Consider the following 18,316-nt stretch of genomic DNA (forward strand, 5'->3'; position numbering starts at 1 on the left):
CAATTAAACAGAGAACCGACTCGTGGAGATAACATATTGGACCTACTGATAACAAACAGACCCGAACTTTTCGAATCTGTATGTACAGAACAGGGAATCAGTGATCATAAGGCCGTTGCAGCATCCCTGAATATGGAAGTTAATAGGAATATAAAAAAAGGGAGGAAGGTTTATCTGTTTAGCAAGAGTAATAGAAGGCAGATTTCAGACTACCTAACAGATCAAAACGAAAATTTCTGTTCCGACACTGACAATGTTGAGTGTTTATGGAAAAAGTTCAAGGCAATCGTAAAATGCGTTTTAGACAGGTACGTGCCGAGTAAAACTGTGAGGGACGGGAAAAACCCACCGTGGTACAACAACAATGTTAGGAAACTACTGCGAAAGCAAAGAGAGCTCCACTCCAAGTTTAAACGCAGCCAAAACCTCTCAGACAAACAGAAGCTAAACGATGTCAAAGTTAGCGTAAGGAGGGCTATGCGTGAAGCGTTCATTGAATTCGAAAGTAAAATTCTATGTACCGACTTGACAGAAAATCCTAGGAAGTTCTGGTCGTACGTTAAATCAGTAAGTGGCTCGAAACAGCATATCCAGACACTACGGGATGATGATGGCATTGAAACAGAGGATGACACGCGTAAAGCTGAAATACTAAACACCTTTTTCCAAAGCTGTTTCACAGAGGAAGACCGCACTGCAGTTCCTTCTCTAAATCCTCGCACAAACGAAAAAATGGCTGACATCGAAATAAGTGTCCAAGGAATAGAAAAGCAACTGGAATCACTCAATAGAGGAAAGTCCACTGGACCTGACGGGATACCAATTCGATTCTACACAGAGTACGCGAAAGAACTTGCCCCCCTTCTAACAGCCGTGTACCGCAAGTCTCTAGAGGAACGGAGGGTTCCAAATGATTGGAAAAGAGCACAGATAGTCCCAGTCTTCAAGAAGGGTCGTCGAGCAGATGCGCAAAACTATAGACCTATATCTCTTACGTCGATCTCTTGTAGAATTTTAGAACATGTTTTTTGCTCGCGTATCATGTCATTTCTGGAAACCCAGAATCTACTATGTAGGAATCAACATGGATTCCGGAAACAGCGATCGTGTGAGACCCAACTCGCCTTATTTGTTCATGAGACCCAGAAAATATTAGATACAGGCTCCCAGGTAGATGCTATTTTTCTTGACTTCCGGAAGGCGTTCGATACAGTTCCGCACTGTCGCCTGATAAACAAAGTAAGAGCCTACGGAATATCAGACCAGCTGTGTGGCTGGATTGAAGAGTTTTTAGCAAACAGAACACAGCATGTTGTTATCAATGGAGAGACGTCTACAGACGTTAAAGTAACCTCAGGCGTGCCACAGGGGAGTGTTATGGGACCATTGCTTTTCACAATATATATAAATGACTTAGTAGATAGTGTCGGAAGTTCCATGCGGCTTTTCGCGGATGATGCTGTAGTATACAGAGAAGTTGCTGCATTAGAAAATTGTAGCGAAATACAGGAAGATCTGCAGCGGATAGGCACTTGGTGCAGGGAGTGGCAACTGACCCTTAACATAGACAAATGTAATGTATTGCGAATACATAGAAAGAAGGATCCTTTATTGTATGATTATATGATAGCGGAACAAACACTGGTAGCAGTTACTTCTGTAAAATATCTGGGAGTATGCGTACGGAACGATTTGAAGTGGAATTATCATATAAAACTAATTGTTGGTAAGGCGGGTACCAGGTTGAGATTCATTGGGAGAGTGCTTAGAAAATGTAGTCCATCAACAAAGGAGGTGGCTTACAAAACACTCGTTCGACCTATACTTGAGTATTGCTCATCAGTGTGGGATCCGTACCAGGTCGGGTTGACGGAGGAGATAGAGAAGATCCAAAGAAGAGCGGCGCGTTTCGTCACTGGGTTATTTGGTAACCGTGATAGCGTTACGGAGATGTTTAATAAACTCAAGTGGCAGACTCTGCAAGAGAGGCGCTCTGCATCGCGGTGTAGCTTGCTGTCCAGGTTTCGAGAGGGTGCGTTTCTGGATGAGGTATCGAATATATTGCTTCCCCCTACTTATACTTCCCGAGGAGATCACGAATGTAAAATTAGAGAGATTAGAGCGCGCACGGAGGCTTTCAGACAGTCGTTCTTCCCGCGAACCATACGCGACTGGAACAGGAAAGGGAGGTAATGACAGTGGCACGTAAAGTGCCCTCCGCCACACACCGTTGGGTGGCTTGCGGAGTATCAATGTAGATGTAGATGTAGATTTAGATGCGTGGTGATACGCCAGTATGGCGGCGACGAATACGCGCTTCCAATGTGCGTTCACCGCGATGTCGCCAAACACGGATGTGACCATCATGATGCTGTAAACAGAACCTGGATTCATCCGAAAAATGACATTTTGCCATTCGTGCACCCAGGTTCGTCGTAGTACACCATCGCAGGCTCTCCTGTCTGTGATGCAGCGTCAAGGGTAACCACCGCCATGGTCTCCAAGCTGATAGTCCATGCTGCTGCAAACGTCGTCGAACTGTTCGTGCAGATGTTTGTTGTCTTGCATACGTCCCCATCTGTTGACTCAGAGATGGAGACGTGGCTGCACGACCCGTTACAGCCATGCGGATAAGATGCCTGTCATCTCGACTGCTAGTGATACGAGGCCGTTGGGATCCAGCACGGCGTTCCGTATTACCCTCCTGAACCCACTGATTCCATATTCTGCTAAAAGTCATTGGATCTCGACCAACGAGAGCAGCAACGTCGCGATACGATAAAACGCAATCGTGATAGGCTACAATCCGTCCTTTATCAAAGTCGGTAACGTGGTGATACGGATTCCTCCTCCTTACATGAGGCATGACAACAACGTTCACCAGGCAACGCCGGTCATCTGCTGTTTGTGTATGAGAAATCGGTTGGAAACTTTCCTCAAGTCAGCACTTTGTAGGTGTCGCCACCGGCGCGAACCTTCGGCGGCAGCTCTACATGGAGGCACCAGCAGCCCAGCCAGGCCGCCGCCGGCACCGGCGCGCCACAGCGCAAGGAGTCGGCGCCCGCCCTGCAATGCCCCCTGTCGTTGCATATTACACCCGCCTTATATCCTCTCCATGTCTGACTCACTACCCTAAATGACACTGCAGGCGACGTGCTTATTACTATCGCTTTTGGAAGAACCAGGGCGCAGTATTCTAGTGTCGAACCGGTATGTGAATGCTCTGAGAAGCTAATCATTTGCATATCACATCATCTTCTTCCTGTCGGTTAAATTTCTCGTCTGTATCACGTCATCTTCGTGGTGTAGCAATTTTAATGGCCAGTAGTGTATTTACGTCTGCAGCGTCGAGGAAGCGGCCTCTGTGTGATCTGTCGATCGCGAGGTATTACGGGCTCGGGAGATTGGCTCTCACTTGGTGCGCACGCTCATTGCGCGTGTTACGAGTGGGGTGCTGCAGTAGGAGACGTCGGCGAAGTTGGGTCCTGGCACAACATGTGGTGTTTGGTTTTCTGCTCAACACGCAGTGAACGTTGAGAAGAAGAGCTTGCCGAAGTGTTGCCTGGATTAACCGTCCCCCTGCTCGTATGTATGAGTTTGGTCTCGAGTGTGTCATGGCAAGTCAAGTCATACATGCTAAGGTAACGGGCCTTAGGCACTCCACCTTGGTTTCTTGCTACTTGATAAAGTATCTACAGATATATGTAAGCAAGATTATTTAGTGATTTTATGTTTATGGTGATACTAACCGTGGTTTTTAAATACAAGCATCTACACATTAGTGACGAGTAATGAAAGACGATGCTGCCTCGTAAAATCACGTAATGTTTCATGAAAATATAGTCTGCTTGGCGCCGTCTTCAAAATAAACTCAGCTGTTAGTATCGCGTGGTGTTACGATGTTTAAATGAATGCTTTAAGTTGCTGAGCTAAAAACATTTTTGAGGTGAGCTTTCCTGTTTTAAATGTTATGGTATTATATTTCTCGTAGTATGAATGTGTAAATGCAAGTGAGCTGTTGTGGTTGATTTATGTTTCAGTTACGTGGAGCGCAGTGCATTTCGTCCGACAAGGTGGGGCGTGGCATCGGGGCTTGATGCCTTGTCCGTTGCCAGAACTAAGATTCGTTTGACCGGCTCAATGCGGAGGCCATGTTCCTCGGACACGTCTTTAAGTTGAGTATTGCACCAACCTTTGTTTCTGGCTCCGTCAGGTCGTTAAACGTGGTAGCCCATTCCTCTGCCACTCTAGCGAATGTACTTCGAGCTTGATGTATGACGTCGATCTTGTGATGTTGAGTGGCACTCTGTCACTAGTGCCCAATCAGATTCATTAAGGCTCCGCTTGGATAATTGTCCTTTTTTTATTATTCAGCATGTTGTTATTTGTACCTTGAGTGTGACTTGTAAAGGTTTAAATTTTTATAAAGCAAGGTTTTATGTGTCTATGTTAGCAGGCAATCTTTAAATGCCAAGGGTATCTTCACTTAATTGTTTGTTATTTTAATTAGTGTTTATCTGTACTGGCACCTACTTGATTATTATTTAGTCAGAAGTTGGGGCATCGGCTGCCTTCAGTAGGGAGCGTTAAGATTTTAGAAGTTACCTTTTAATTCCTTGGGTTTTGTAATATTTCTTCATGTCACATCTACATCTACATACATACTCCGCAATCCACCATACGGAGCGTGGCAGAGGGTAACTCGTACCACAACTAGCATCTTCTCTCCCTGTTCCACTCCCAAACAGAACGAGGGAAAAATGACTGCCTATATGCCTCTGTACGAGCCCTAATCTCTCTTATCTTATCTTTGTGGTCTTTCCGCGAAATATAAGTTGGCGGCAGTAAAATTGTACTGCAGTCAGCCTCAGATGCTGATTCTCTAAATTTCCTCAGTAGCGATTCACGAAAAGAACGCCTCCTTTCCTCCAGAGACTCCCACCCGAGTTCCTGAAGCATTTCCGTAACATTCGCGTGATGATCAAACCTACCAGTAACAAATCTAGCAGCCGACCTCTGAATTGCTTCTATGTCCTCCCTCAATCTGATCTGATAGGGATCCCAAAGGCTCGAGAAGTACTCAAGAATAGGTCGTATTAGTGTTTTATAAGCGGTCTCCTTTGCAGATGGACCATATCTTCCCAAAAATTCTAATAATGACCCGAAGACGACTATCTGCCTTCCCCACAACTGCCATTACATGCTTGTCCCACTTCATATCGCTCTGCAACGTTAAGTCAAATATTTAATCGAAGTGACTGTGTCAAACGTTACACTACTAATGGAGTATTCAAACATTACGGTATTCTTTTTCCTATTCATCTGCATTAATTTACATTTATCTATATTTAGAGTTAGCTGCCATTCTTTACACTAATCACAAATCCTGTCCAAGTCATCTTGTATGTTTCTACAGCCACTCAACGACGACATCAGCAAACAACCGCACATTGCTATCCACCCTATCCAAAAGATCATTTATGTAGATAGAAAACAACAGTGGACCTACCACACTTCCCTGGGGCACTCCAGATGATGCCCTCACCTCCAATGAACACTCACTATCGAGGACAACGTACTGGGTTCTATTACTTAAGAAGTCTTCTAGCCACTCACATATTTGGAAACCAATCCCATATGCTCGTACCTTAGTTAGGAGTCTGCAGTATTCCTTTGGTATAAAATTTTATTGCAAAGGGGAGTCATTGTATAGCCTAGTCTTATCCGTTTGAGTTTCGCAAGTTAGTTTTATTAAATGTTAGTGCCAGGAGGAGTTTTAATTAATGCTTATACACTGGTTAAGTACATGTTCATAGGGGTTTGAGAAAAGTTTTATTGTAATTGTGGTAAGGTTGTTAAACACCAAGCTATCTTGTTATATTAAACTGTGTAAGGTAAATAAAATTGTTTAACGAAAGCTGTGTATGTTTGATATTGTGGCCCTGCTGTTTTCTGTGTAATGCTAGGATGCAAATGCGCTTCCCTTGGACGACAGTTGGTTGGTATCTCATCTCTGTCCTGAATGTTTTCAGACATGTCTTCGGTCTGGAATCTCAGTGACTGGAGTAGAAATACCTTGAGTCCCGCTTCTGACTGAGACCTGATGACCAGCAAAGACGTGTCTGGAGACGCCCAGAGCGGTGGTGGGATACCAGCCTGACCGTCACCCACTATAGAGCCAGACAGCCAGAAGTGCTAGTCTGGGGTGCCTTTTCTTTTCATAGGGCGACCCCTTCCCTTGTCATCCGCTGCACACTTACAACGCAGTAGCACGTCGACAGTATCGTCGGTATTCTACCGAACCTCCACTATTGTAACGTAATTCAACGAGGCATGAGTAGTGGAAACAAAAGACTGTTAGAACTAACCATGAATGCCTGTGTGCGTTACATCTGAAACATTCGACGATATGATCATGTTAGTGCCTCATACTCCCAACTAGGTTGGCTGCAGCCGGACAAATTGCGTGAGTACCACACTCTATGTCTACTTCACCGACTCCTCGTCGCACAAGCACCCCAATACCTTACTTCAGAGATTAAACACCTTTCATGCCATCATAATCGAAACACGAGGTCACTGTTATTTGGTATCCTAACTGTGCCCACTCACAAAACATAAAGTTTTGCAAACTCCTTCTCAGTTGCCGCTGTCCGCCTCTGGAACAAACTGCCCCTTACCTTGCGGAAAATTCAATCCCCTGCTGCTTTTAAGAAGAAGTTGAAGCATTTCCTACTATCGTCCTCATAACGTTTTCCACAAAATTAATGTACAAGGCCAATCCTCTCCTCTGTCAAACAGCAAAGCTAGAAACTTCCTGGCAGATTAAGACTGTGTGTCCGACCGAGACTCGAACTCGGGACCTTTGCCTTTCGTGGGAAAGTGCTCTACCATCTGAGCTACCGAAGCACGACTCACGCCCGGTACTCACAGCTTTACTTCTGCCAGTATCTCGTCTCCTACCTTCCAAACTTACAGCAGCTCTCCTGCGAAACTTGCAGAACTAGCACTCCTGAAAGAAAGGATATGCGGAGACATAGCTTAGCCACAGCCTGGGGGATGTTTCCAGAATGAGATTTTCACTCTGCAGCGGAGTGTGCGCTGATATGAAACTTCCTGGCAGATTAAAACTGTGTGCCCGACCGAGACTCGAACTCGGGACCTTTGCCTTCCGCAGGCAAGTGCTCTACCATCTGAGCTACCGATGCACGACTCACGCCCGGTACTCACAGCTTTACTTCTGCCAGTATCTCGTCTCCTACCTTCCAAACTTACAGAGTGAAAATCTCATTCTGGAAACATCCCCCAGGCTGTGGCTAAGCCATGTCTCCGCAATATCCTTTCTTTCAGGAGTGCTAATTATGCAAGTTTCGCAGGAGAGCTTCTGTAAAGTTTGGAAGGTAGGAGACGAGATACTGGCAGAAGTAAGGCTGTGGGTACCGGCCGTGTGTCGTGCTTCGGTAGCTCAGATGGCAGTCGGCTTTCAGCCGTGTTACCGTGCGGACGGGCTCGGCGCGTCGGGCAGTGCTTCGCAGGTGTTGTTGTTTACCCGCTAGCGCGCGGTCGCGTCGTTGTATTGCCATATAGTACTTGTACCGACCCGACATGGCGTTCTCATATCGAAAAGCTACAATTAAACTAACGTTCAACGCATCGTACACGAGACCGAAGGCCCATGAAATTGAACGGTTTCTACGAGACATCATACACATCGAACCACAAGAACTGATAGGAATTCATCTGTCTATTGTAACCAGCACAGTGTACCTCAAACTGATTGACGAAGCGGCCTGCGACAGATTACTCCAACGATCTGCAAACGGCTTTCGCTTCTGTCACGCAGACGGTAATGTGAGCGTGGTAGGAGTTGACCATGCCGGTCTGGGGGTGCGTACCGTGCGCATCTTTGAACTACCGTTCGAAGTTCCTGCCAACCTAGTCGTTGATGCGCTGCGGCCATACGGCACAGTTCTGAGCCACACAGAGGAGAAATGGAACACATTCGAAACGTACCCTGTCCTTAATGGGGTACGACAAGTGCGCATAGAACTTAAGAAGCACGTTCCATCATATGTTTTCGTTGGTGGCTGCCGCGCAATTGTTATATATGATGGACAACCGAGGACCTGCTCGGGCTGCGGCCAGGAGGGCCATGTTAGAACTGAGTGTCTGCAGCGCCGCCTCGTTCAGGTGCCCCGCAATGAACTTCCCCAACGACCCACTCTGACCTCTCTCCCGCTAACATATGTGGAGGCGGCACGTCATGATGTGATGGATGATCAAAACCTGCTACCTCCTCAAGCCGCTGCCAGCTCCGTTGGAGAGTCAGCACCGTCGACGACGCCGCAGCCCAACGGTGCAGAGGTTCCTACAGCCTCTGCCCACTGCAGCGTCGTGGGCACCCAGCCACCGTCACTGTCGGGATCAGTCACAGGGGTTCCTAGCGACCGAGACTGTGTCGAGCCCCGCCCTCCAGTGGATGTCGAATCTCGGACCCGAAAGCAAAAATCACCCAAGCGACACAAGAAGAGGCGATTGTCAGTTGAAGAACAGGACAGGGATGTGAAGCCGGCGGAAGACATCGACTTTGTTGACTCGCCCACAATTGCAACGGACTCCAGTGGCATCATTCACCAGAAGGTGCCTGAAGACAAGGAACACTCTCCTACATCTTGTGCCCCAGAAAACGAGGCGCACTGCGTCGACTCCCAAAATGTGGGCTCCTGTGAAAGCGTCCAGCCCCCAATGACATCACAATCGTCTCTTGGTGATTGGGCAGACGATATGGAGGCAGATGATGCACAGCAAACATCGATATCTCCACCAGAGCCCATGGCTGACATTGAGCCCGGAGGGCTCTGCCAATCAGGGACTCCTACGGCACAGTAATGCACAGCATGCACATGGATGGCTGTGTGGTGTGTAAGGTCACTGTGGGCTTGCACCGGCACACTGCCTCCGCCACTTGATATGTCTCAGTCATACCGTGTGGGAACAGTCAATGTAAATGGTGTCCACTCCACTGTCAAGACCCGCATGTTACACGACATGATCAGAGCGGCAGACTTGGACATTGCCCTTCTCCAGGAGGTCCGTCCCGAGCTGTGTTTAGACCTATATGGCTACACCACGTACAGCCTACCCGTAGGTGATGGCGCAGGAGGAACGGCCATCCTTCTCCGAGATGGCATAGACGCGAAGGACGCGACGTACTTGCCTAACGGGCGAGGCATCGCACTCACACTTGGCGCAGTCCGCCTCATTAACGTCTACGCTCCCTCCGGTAATTCGCCCCGTGGTGACAGGCATGTCTTCTATTCGGAGGAGGTAGCCCCACTTTTACAAGGAAATATGGACCATTACATAGTGGGCGGCGATTTTATCAGTGTTCTGCGGCCCGAGGACCAGATACCGCATTACGTCCCATGCCCGGCTCTACAGCATTGATACGTGACCTCGCGCTCCACGACACATGGCTCTTACATCATGGGACCCAGAGTGGATATACGCACTTTACCAGCGATTCTGCCAGTTGTCTGGACCGGATATACGTCTCGCGTGCCCTTCGCACAGCAACCCGTGATGCAGAACTCTGGCCGACGGCCTTCACGGACCATCTCGCGTACATCTGCACTGTCACCTTGCCCAGACAACTGACAAGACGCAGCAGGGGCCCGTGGACGCTGAACGTCTCCCTCCTTCGCGAGAAAGCGTGTCGGTGAGCAGTCACTGACACGTGGCGTCGATGTATCAGGCGCCTGCCTATGTATGCTTCCACGTTGCTGTGGTGGCTGGGATGTGTCAAACCTGCACTCCGAAAGACATTGATGGCCTACGGGGGTGACAGAGCGAACTGGCAAAGGGCAACATCGGAATTTTACTATACAGCGTTACGTGAGCTGGCGACGCAACCGCCGTCTCCCGAACGTCAGCTGTCCGTGCATCGCATCAAAGCTCGTCTACTTCGCATCAGGACAGAGCAGCTAGAAGGTGTCCGCATCCGTGCGCGAGTGCAAGACTGTATCCCCAACGAAACAGCGTCGGTGTATCACACTGTGCGCGAGAGGCGCCACCGCCAACGTCAGCTCATTACGGCGGTAAACACGGAGGACGGCGGGCGCGCAGTGCCACAAACGGACATCGCGCACACGTTCGCCAGACACTATGGGACCTTGTACATGGAAGATCCGCAAAATGTACGTGATTATGACGAGCTGTTGCACGATTTTCCCGCCCCTCGAGACGTGGCAACCGATGACAGTCTGCTGTTGCCCATTACACCCGATGAGCTGACATCGGCCTTGGCACGTGGAGCACCGAAGAAGTCGCCTGGACCGGACGGTTTACCCCTGGAATTCTACCGTACTTTTTACCACCTTATGGGTGACAAGTGGCTCCAAATGTTTCAAGACCTGATCCGCTCTGATTTCACTGTCAGAATTCATAGAAGGCATCTTGATCCCAGTTCCGAAACCGAATGGTGGTTGTAGGTGGCAGGATTTTCGCCCACTCACACTCCTCAACAACGACTACAAGATCTTCGCCCGTATCCTCCGCGCGCGTCTCCACACCGCCATCGGGAAAGCCATCCACACCGATCAGACATGTTTAGGTGGTGTCAGCAACATTCACACGGCGTTAGGAGCATACCGCGACGTAATTGCTTTGACGGCGGCCTGCAAAATACGAGGCGCCCTTGTCGCCGTAGATTTTGACCACGCATTCGACCGCGTCGACCACGACTTCTTACGCGCAGTTTTGCAACACATGGGCCTCTCTCCGGAGTCTGCACAGGTGGTCCTTCGACTGGTCCACGGAGCGCGCTCCCGCATGATGGTCAACGGTTATCAGTCTGGTCACATTGTTGTTGGACGGTCAGTGCGACAAGGGTGCCCCCTGTCGGGCATATTATTTGCTGCAGCGCTTGAGCCAGCTTTACATGGTCTACGGCAGCGATTAACTGGTATCTCCTTACGGGACGTGACCTTTTGTTGTGGTGCATTCGCCGATGACGTGGTGTTCCTGGCCAGATCAGAGGATGAAATGCATATGGCGCTACAGTGGCTACGCCCGTACGGGGCGGTCGCTGGGAGCGTCATCAACGTGACGAAGACAAAATACATGGATGTCGGAGGAGGGATTTCCCACACAACGGCGGTGCCCTTTGACAAGGTGCCCGTACTCAAGTGTTTAGGAGTGCAATTCTATAGCAATGTCCGCCGCACGGCGGCGGCTACGTACCGCCGGCTCCTACACCAGACACGTGCTCTGCTGCAGGACAACAAACTGCGTCGCTTGGATATGCTCCTCAGAACACATTATGTCAACACCTATCTTGTCTCAAAACTGAACTATTTTGCGCATATCCTTCCCTTGACAGCTACGATGGCCGACAGATTTCAAGCAGCATATGGACATTTCGTAAGCACCGGTCTGGTTTTTAAAGTCCGATACGCCACCCTGACACTGCCGCGGCGGGCGGGCGGTATCGGTTTAATTCACGTATATAACCGTGCGAGATCTCTTTATCTCAACACTATGCGTCGCACGTGGACCTCTGCCCACGCCACTCTGACGGGTACCCTGATAGCGGAAGTGGAACCACACTCTCTGCACCCCCCGGTTTCTGTAGGACACATTTCACCGGCACTCACCCACATCAGAGAGTTCTTTATTGACTTCAGCTACTTACTGTCAGAACTTCCGACGACACGGAAGCCCAGCACAAAAGACTATTGTCGCCTCTATCAACAGCGGCAACCTGTAAATACGGTCACCCACAGACATCCTGAAGTTGCCTGGAACGCGGTGTGGCGAGCGGTACACACGCCTTTTCTACCTACGACGGTGCATTCATTGTGGTACCTGGTTGTGAATGGGAAGTTCGCTACTCGTCAGAGGCTACATTCCATACATCTGACGGACGACCCCTTGTGTCCGACATGCTCAGTCGCTGACTCGGATGCACACCGTCTGACGTGTGCCGCGACCAGCGAGTGCTGGCTACTGACGCAGCGCATTACTCTTGCGGCGATTGCCGGAGTCTATCTCCCCGATGACGTATTGCGCCCCGACGGCGTATACTTTCCATCAACCAGAACGAACGCCGTTAACTGGCTAAAAGGCATGGCCGTTTACTACCTATTTTGCGCTGCTCCCAAAAGCACACTCGACTTTTGGTCCCTATTGATGACGACACACGCAGCCTTCAGCCGCCACCGGAAGTACAGAACTCGTTACGCAAATTATTTAGGTTCATTATTTGCGGATCCTCCTGCTCACTGGGGCGTTCCGGGTATGAGACGCTGAAAATGAAGAAGAATCCTGGAGCATATTGATCCTCTACGGACGGAATAGGGGGGAACCCCTCCCAACAGACGAGAAGACGACTCGGACGCTCGGCTGCGGCAGTTGTAGGATCTTTCTTTGTAATGAAACAAAAATAAAACTTTAATACAAAAAAGAATGTTATAAAAATTAAAGAAATAAATAAATAAAACAACATCGATAAACCCACTACATCCTCTTCCTGATCCTTCGATCCTCGAACTCGAACACGTTGTTTGGGCGTGGCGGCGGGGTGGCCAGGCTTCGGGTGTCGACCCCTGCCCTACCCGTCGCTGCTCCTGCAGCGGTTCATTAGATTTAAAAAAAAAAAAAAAAAAAAAAAAAAAAAAAAAAAAAAAAAAAAAGATGGTAGCGCACTTGCCCGCGAAAGGCAAAGGTCCCGAGTTCGAGTCTCGGTCGGGCACACAGTTTTAATCTGCCAGGAAGTTTCATATCAGCGCACACTCCGCTGCAGAGTGAAAATCTCATTCAGCAAAGCTAGAGTCTCCTATCTTGCTCCTTTCTCTTCTTCCTCTTCGTCAATCTCTATCAGCCACGCAATCTTCTTTTCCTTTATATTTCCTTAATTATGTTTCATCATGTTTCTATTCTTCTCCTCCCTTCACCATCAGTCTCCCTCAAACTTCCTGCTGCTAGCACTCCTATCTAAAATCTGTCTCTTTCATAATGTCTAATTATAGCAGTACTTATCATCTACAAATATATACTGTATATGTATGTATTTTTCCAAGTGTGCCTTCGTAATTGTTTATTTCATGCGCCATTTTTGTCCCTTCATGGCAAGCCATCCCGGACTTACATTTCAACAAGACATCTTGGCCAGCAAGGTCGCCGGATCTCTCACGGAATGAGAAACGTTTGGAGCATTGTGGGTGGGGCTCTTCAGTCAGCTTGGGATTTTGACGATGTAAAGCACCAATTGGACAGGACTCACTCGCTATCCCTGAGGAGGACATCAAATAACTGTATAAATCAATTCCAAGCGAAATAAGTGCATGCATAATGGCCAGATGTGGGCAACGTGTTATTGACTTGCTCAACTTGTGAAGACCTTTCTGATGAATAAATCGTCCAATTCTTCTGAAATTGTAATAATTAGTCTCTAAATCTACGTCAGATCTATCGATTTTCGTCTCATTCGGATAATTCATTCTTGGTAAGTCCTTATTTTTTGCCTTAGAATGTATTCAACGGTAGTTACTGTTTCTAGTAATTTGTCGTAATATTGCAGTTTTACAGTAGTGGATTTGTTGTTCTATGTATGCGCAATGTATCACATTTATTTACATTCAATATCAACTGCCAGCCCGTGCACAATTCATCAAAACCTTGCAGGTACTTGTGAAAATCTTTACTGTCGTCTCGCGTTGCTCTCTTCTTATAGACAACTGCATCACCTGCGAACAGCCTTTAAGAGCTTCCGGATCATTCTACTATATTATTTATATACACTGTAAACAGTAATTGTCCTAACAAGTTTCTTTGGGGTACTCCAGAAATTCCCTTTATATCTATCGATTTTCTTCCGTTAAGAACGACATGTTGATTTCTCTCTACGAGGAATTCTTGAATCAAGTTGGAAATCTGGTCCGATATCGGCAAGGTCGTATTTTTTCACTAAACTGCAGTGTGGGACAGTGTCAAAGGCCTTCCTGAAGTTAAGGGACACGGCATCAGCCAGAGCGCCGTTGTCTACAGTGCTATGGATCTCTTGGAGGAACAGGGCGAATTGAGGTTTCGTAAGATCTCTGTTTGCGGAATCCATGTTGATTTTTATGGAGGATACTTTCATTCTTCAAAATCATAATTATTGAACATATAACATGTTCCATAATTCTACATTAGATTGAGGTCGACAATATAGGCCTATAATTACACTACTGGTCATTAAAACCGAGGGAGGTGGCGCAGTGGTTAGCACACTGGACTCGCATTCGGAAGGACGACGGTTCAATCCCTCGTCCGGCCATCCTGATTTAGGTTTCCCGTGATTTCCCTAAATCGCTTCAGGCAAATGCCGGGATGGTTCCTTTGAAAGGGGACACGGCCGACTTCCTTCCCCATCCTTCCCTAACCCTATGAGACCGATAACCTCGCTGTTTGGTCTCTTCCCCCAAACAAAAAAAAAAAAAAAAAAGACAACAACTGGTCATTAAAATTGCTACACCACGAAGACGACGTGCTACAGACGCGAAATTTAACCGACGGGAAGAAGATGCTGTGATATGCAAATGATTAGCTTTCCAGAGCGTTCACACAAGGTTGGCACCGGTGGCGACACCTACAACGTGCTGACATGAGGAAAGTTTCCATCCGATTGCTCATACACAAACAGCAGCTGACCGACGTTGCCTGGTGAAACGTTGTTGTGATGCCTCGTGTAAGGAGGAGAAATGCGTACCATCACCTTTCCGACTTTGATAAAGGTCGGATTGTAGCCTATCGCGATTGCGGTTTATCGTATCGCGACATTGCTGTTCGTGTTGGTCGAGATCCAATGACTGTTAGGAAAATATAGAATCGGTGGGTTCAGGAGGGTAATTTGGAACGCCGTGATGGATCCCAACGGCCTCGTATCACTAGCAGTCGAGATGACGGGCATCTTATCCGCATGGCTGTAACGGATCGTGCAGCCACTTCTCGATCCCTTAGTTAACAGATGGGGACGATTGCAAGACAACAACCATCTGCACGAACAATTCGACGACGTTTGCAGCAGCATGGGCTATCAGTTCGGACACCATGGATGCGGTTACCCTTGACGCTGCATCATAGACAGGAGTGCCTGCGATGGTGTACTCAACAACGAACCAGGGTACACGAATGGTAAAACGTCATTTTTTCGGATGAATCCAGGTTCTGTTTACAGCATCATGATGGTCGCATCCGTGTTTGGCGACATCGCGGTGAATGCACATTGGAAGCGTGTATTCGCCATCACCATACTGGCGTATCACCCGCCGTGATGGTATGGGGTGCCATTGGTTACTCGTCTCGGTCACCTCTTGTACGCATTGACGGCACTTTGAACAGTGGACGTTACATTTCAGATGTGTTACGACCCGTGGCTCTACCCTTCATTCGATCCCTGAGGAAACCTACATTTCAGCAGGATAATACACGACCGCATGTTGCAGGTCCTGCACGGGCCTTTCTGGATAGAGAAAATGTTTGACTGCTGCCCTGGCCAGCACATTCTCCAGATCTCTCACCAATTGAAAATGTCTTATCAATGGTGGCCGAGCAACTGGCTCGTCACAATACGCCAGTCACTACTCTTGCTGAACTGTGGTATCGTGTTGAAATTGCATGGGCAGCTGTACCTGTACACGCCATCCAAGCTCTGTTTGACTCAATGCCCAGGCGTATCAAGGCCGTTATTACGGCCGGAGGTGGTTGTTCTGGGTACTGATTTCTTAGGACCTATGCACCCAAATTGTGTGAAAATGTAATCACATGTCAGTTCTAGTATAACATATTTGTCCAATGAATATCCGTTTATCATCTGCATTTCTTCTTGGTGTAGCAATTTTAATGGCCAATAGTGTATTTCGAAAGACAGAATTCGGTATTCCGGCCGTTGAAGAGCGCCTTACGTAGCGTCGTTATTATTTGACATTGTGAATAGGGAGAAAGGCGATCTCTTACGTTAAAATGTGTGGATGAAAATCCTAAGTCGAGACCGCAAAAATTCCTTTATTGATAACTAGTTTCAGCTCACTGACGGACCACCTTGACTCAGGAATTTTATCCACACATTTTAAAAAGCGTCATACGGATAAAGAATTCAGTCTCTTTAGCAGCAAAACTAATGTCGTTTCCTGCGTGGTTCTGAACTGAAAAAACCGACACAGTAAACAACAGGGTTCAGATTTTACCCTCGCTCAGAATGACGTGTGGTTTTCGAGATAAGTGACGTTGGTGTCAGAATGCATATGCACCTCCCCACCCTACCTGCTTGCACCGCAGGATCAGGTGAGTGTGCAGATAAAAACAGGCGGCAGGAGGTCTCGGTGTAGTCGAGTCAACGGGGCCGTCGGCTCCCGCACATCAGCTCCCTGCAGAGGAGCAGCGCAAGAGCACAAAGGAACAGCAGCCATGGCGACAACACTTCAGGACAGCAGCGGTAAGTTCTCATGCAGCCGTTAAGCGGGGAGGAAGCTTAGCGTTTCACGTTAGATTAATAGCGTCAACGTCAGAGACAGAGAATCGGCCGTGACCTTGTTGAAGAAACCATCCCAGCATTCAGCTCTAGCTATTTAGCGGAACACGGAACGTCTAAATCAGACGATCGGGCGGTGACTACACCCACCTCCGGAACATGTGTCAGCATTTCACTCTGTGTGTTACCTTGCTTTCTTCTAAATGGCGAGCACGGAGACGCCACTCTCAGAAATGTGGTACACTGACCTTAACGGGTGTCACAGAGCCAGGACTAGCGTGTTGAGCGAATAGAAGGAAGACTTTGCTGAATATCTGGGCTGTAAGCAGCCTGACTTTTCTGGAAGACAACACAATAGTACATCTTGCGTCGCAACAGGATGTGGTATCTTATCACACTGATAACGAAAATGCACCGCTAAATCCTTCGTCAGACTTAACAGCCCTGAAAAGGCAGAATTTGGTAACTATCTTCGGGCGATCGTGGCTGTGTTTTCATTTCTGGCCTCGAGTCTCTTTATTGTTTCTTAATACGAGAAGTTTTTCATTTGCGGAACTTGTGAAAAAAAAGAAAAAAGCAAAAGAAAAAAAATGTAGGGCTTCTGTAACGATGCCGGCCGCGGTGGCCATGCGGTTCTAGGTGCTGTAGTCCGGAACCGCGCGACTGCTACGGTCGCAGGTTCGAATCCTGCCTCGGGCATGGATGTGTGTGATGTTCTTAGGTTAGTTAGGTTTAAGTTGTTCTAAGTTCTAGGGGACTGATGACCTCAGATGTTAAGTCCCATAGTGCTCAGAGCCATTTGAACCACTTTTTTTCTGTAACGATATTTCGTGAAGTAAGAATGATACCATGTGGCTCCGAACTTGAAACACGTATTCTGAAGGAAGCACGACAACAGCTATGAACTGCATTCTATAAAAAGAAAGTGCGTTTAAAATTAGTTGCGACTTTTGACGTTTGCCCGAATAGAGGGGGACGTGACGCCATTGCCCAGGTAACACCAATGGCGAGCCTGCTTTCCCTACCACGCCGCCAGCGGTTCGGCTGGTGAAATGCATATGATGCCACACTACGAGTAAACAGTACCACGTGGTTTCACGCATCAGACGCATCGTCAGCTCTCGTTTGGAGTCGTATTTTCTGGCTTTGAACTATTCTGTAGTCCTCGATATTGTGAACAAATGTTTTGTGTTGGCCTTGAATTAACAATAACAGTGCAGTACCTGAATACGAGATTTGCAATAAAGGTGCCGTCCAAGAACACGTTCACCGGCTGGGAAGATATTGTTCTGCTGCAAAACATTCCTCGGAATTCAACAATAGTAGTGGACGCATAAAGCTCCAAAAATGCATTGGTGGAAAGTGGGTAGTTTGCACTGGATACAAAAAAATGTTCCGTGGTATAAAGTTTAGCAGGTATATGGCGAATTTAATGAAATTTGTAGTGTTGTACTAGCCGAAATTTCACGCTACCAGGTCGACGAACTGGCTAACGGTAAATGCCATAGTTTAATCAGGCTTTCTTTGAATCATGTTCATTTAAATCCGACTGACAGTATACGGGTCTAAGTGAAAAGTAATGTGGCAAAATACAACGAGAAGTTTACGCTCACCGAGACTGAAATGCTGACAAAAGAAGCCACTGCAAATGTTGCACGACAGGTCTGTTCTTGGGTTGTCAGCCATACCAATAAGGTAGTTGAGGAGACATTGATTCATGAAGTACTGTGACGAGTTTTGACGAGTGCGTAACTTGTCTTGTTGCCATGTTAAAATCTACTTCTTTTGTTTGGAAATATTCATCTC

The 18,316-nt window shown here is 47.6% G+C and overlaps 1 protein-coding gene across 1 annotated transcript in view; it reads left to right on the plus strand.

Moving 5' to 3' along the window:
• Positions 1–8,271: 8,271 nt before the first annotated feature.
• LOC126474671 (sialin-like) overlaps positions 8,272–18,316 on the plus strand; it is an 84,032-nt gene continuing 73,987 nt past the window's right edge. Inside the window, exon 1 of the mRNA XM_050102150.1 lies at positions 8,272–8,885. Coding sequence (XP_049958107.1) covers positions 8,272–8,885 — 614 coding nt within the window. The remainder of the gene's footprint in view (positions 8,886–18,316) is intronic.

The sequence above is a fragment of the Schistocerca serialis genome, chromosome 4 (assembly GCF_023864345.2).
Source record: "Schistocerca serialis cubense isolate TAMUIC-IGC-003099 chromosome 4, iqSchSeri2.2, whole genome shotgun sequence".
Taxonomy (NCBI): Eukaryota; Metazoa; Arthropoda; class Insecta; order Orthoptera; family Acrididae; genus Schistocerca; species Schistocerca serialis.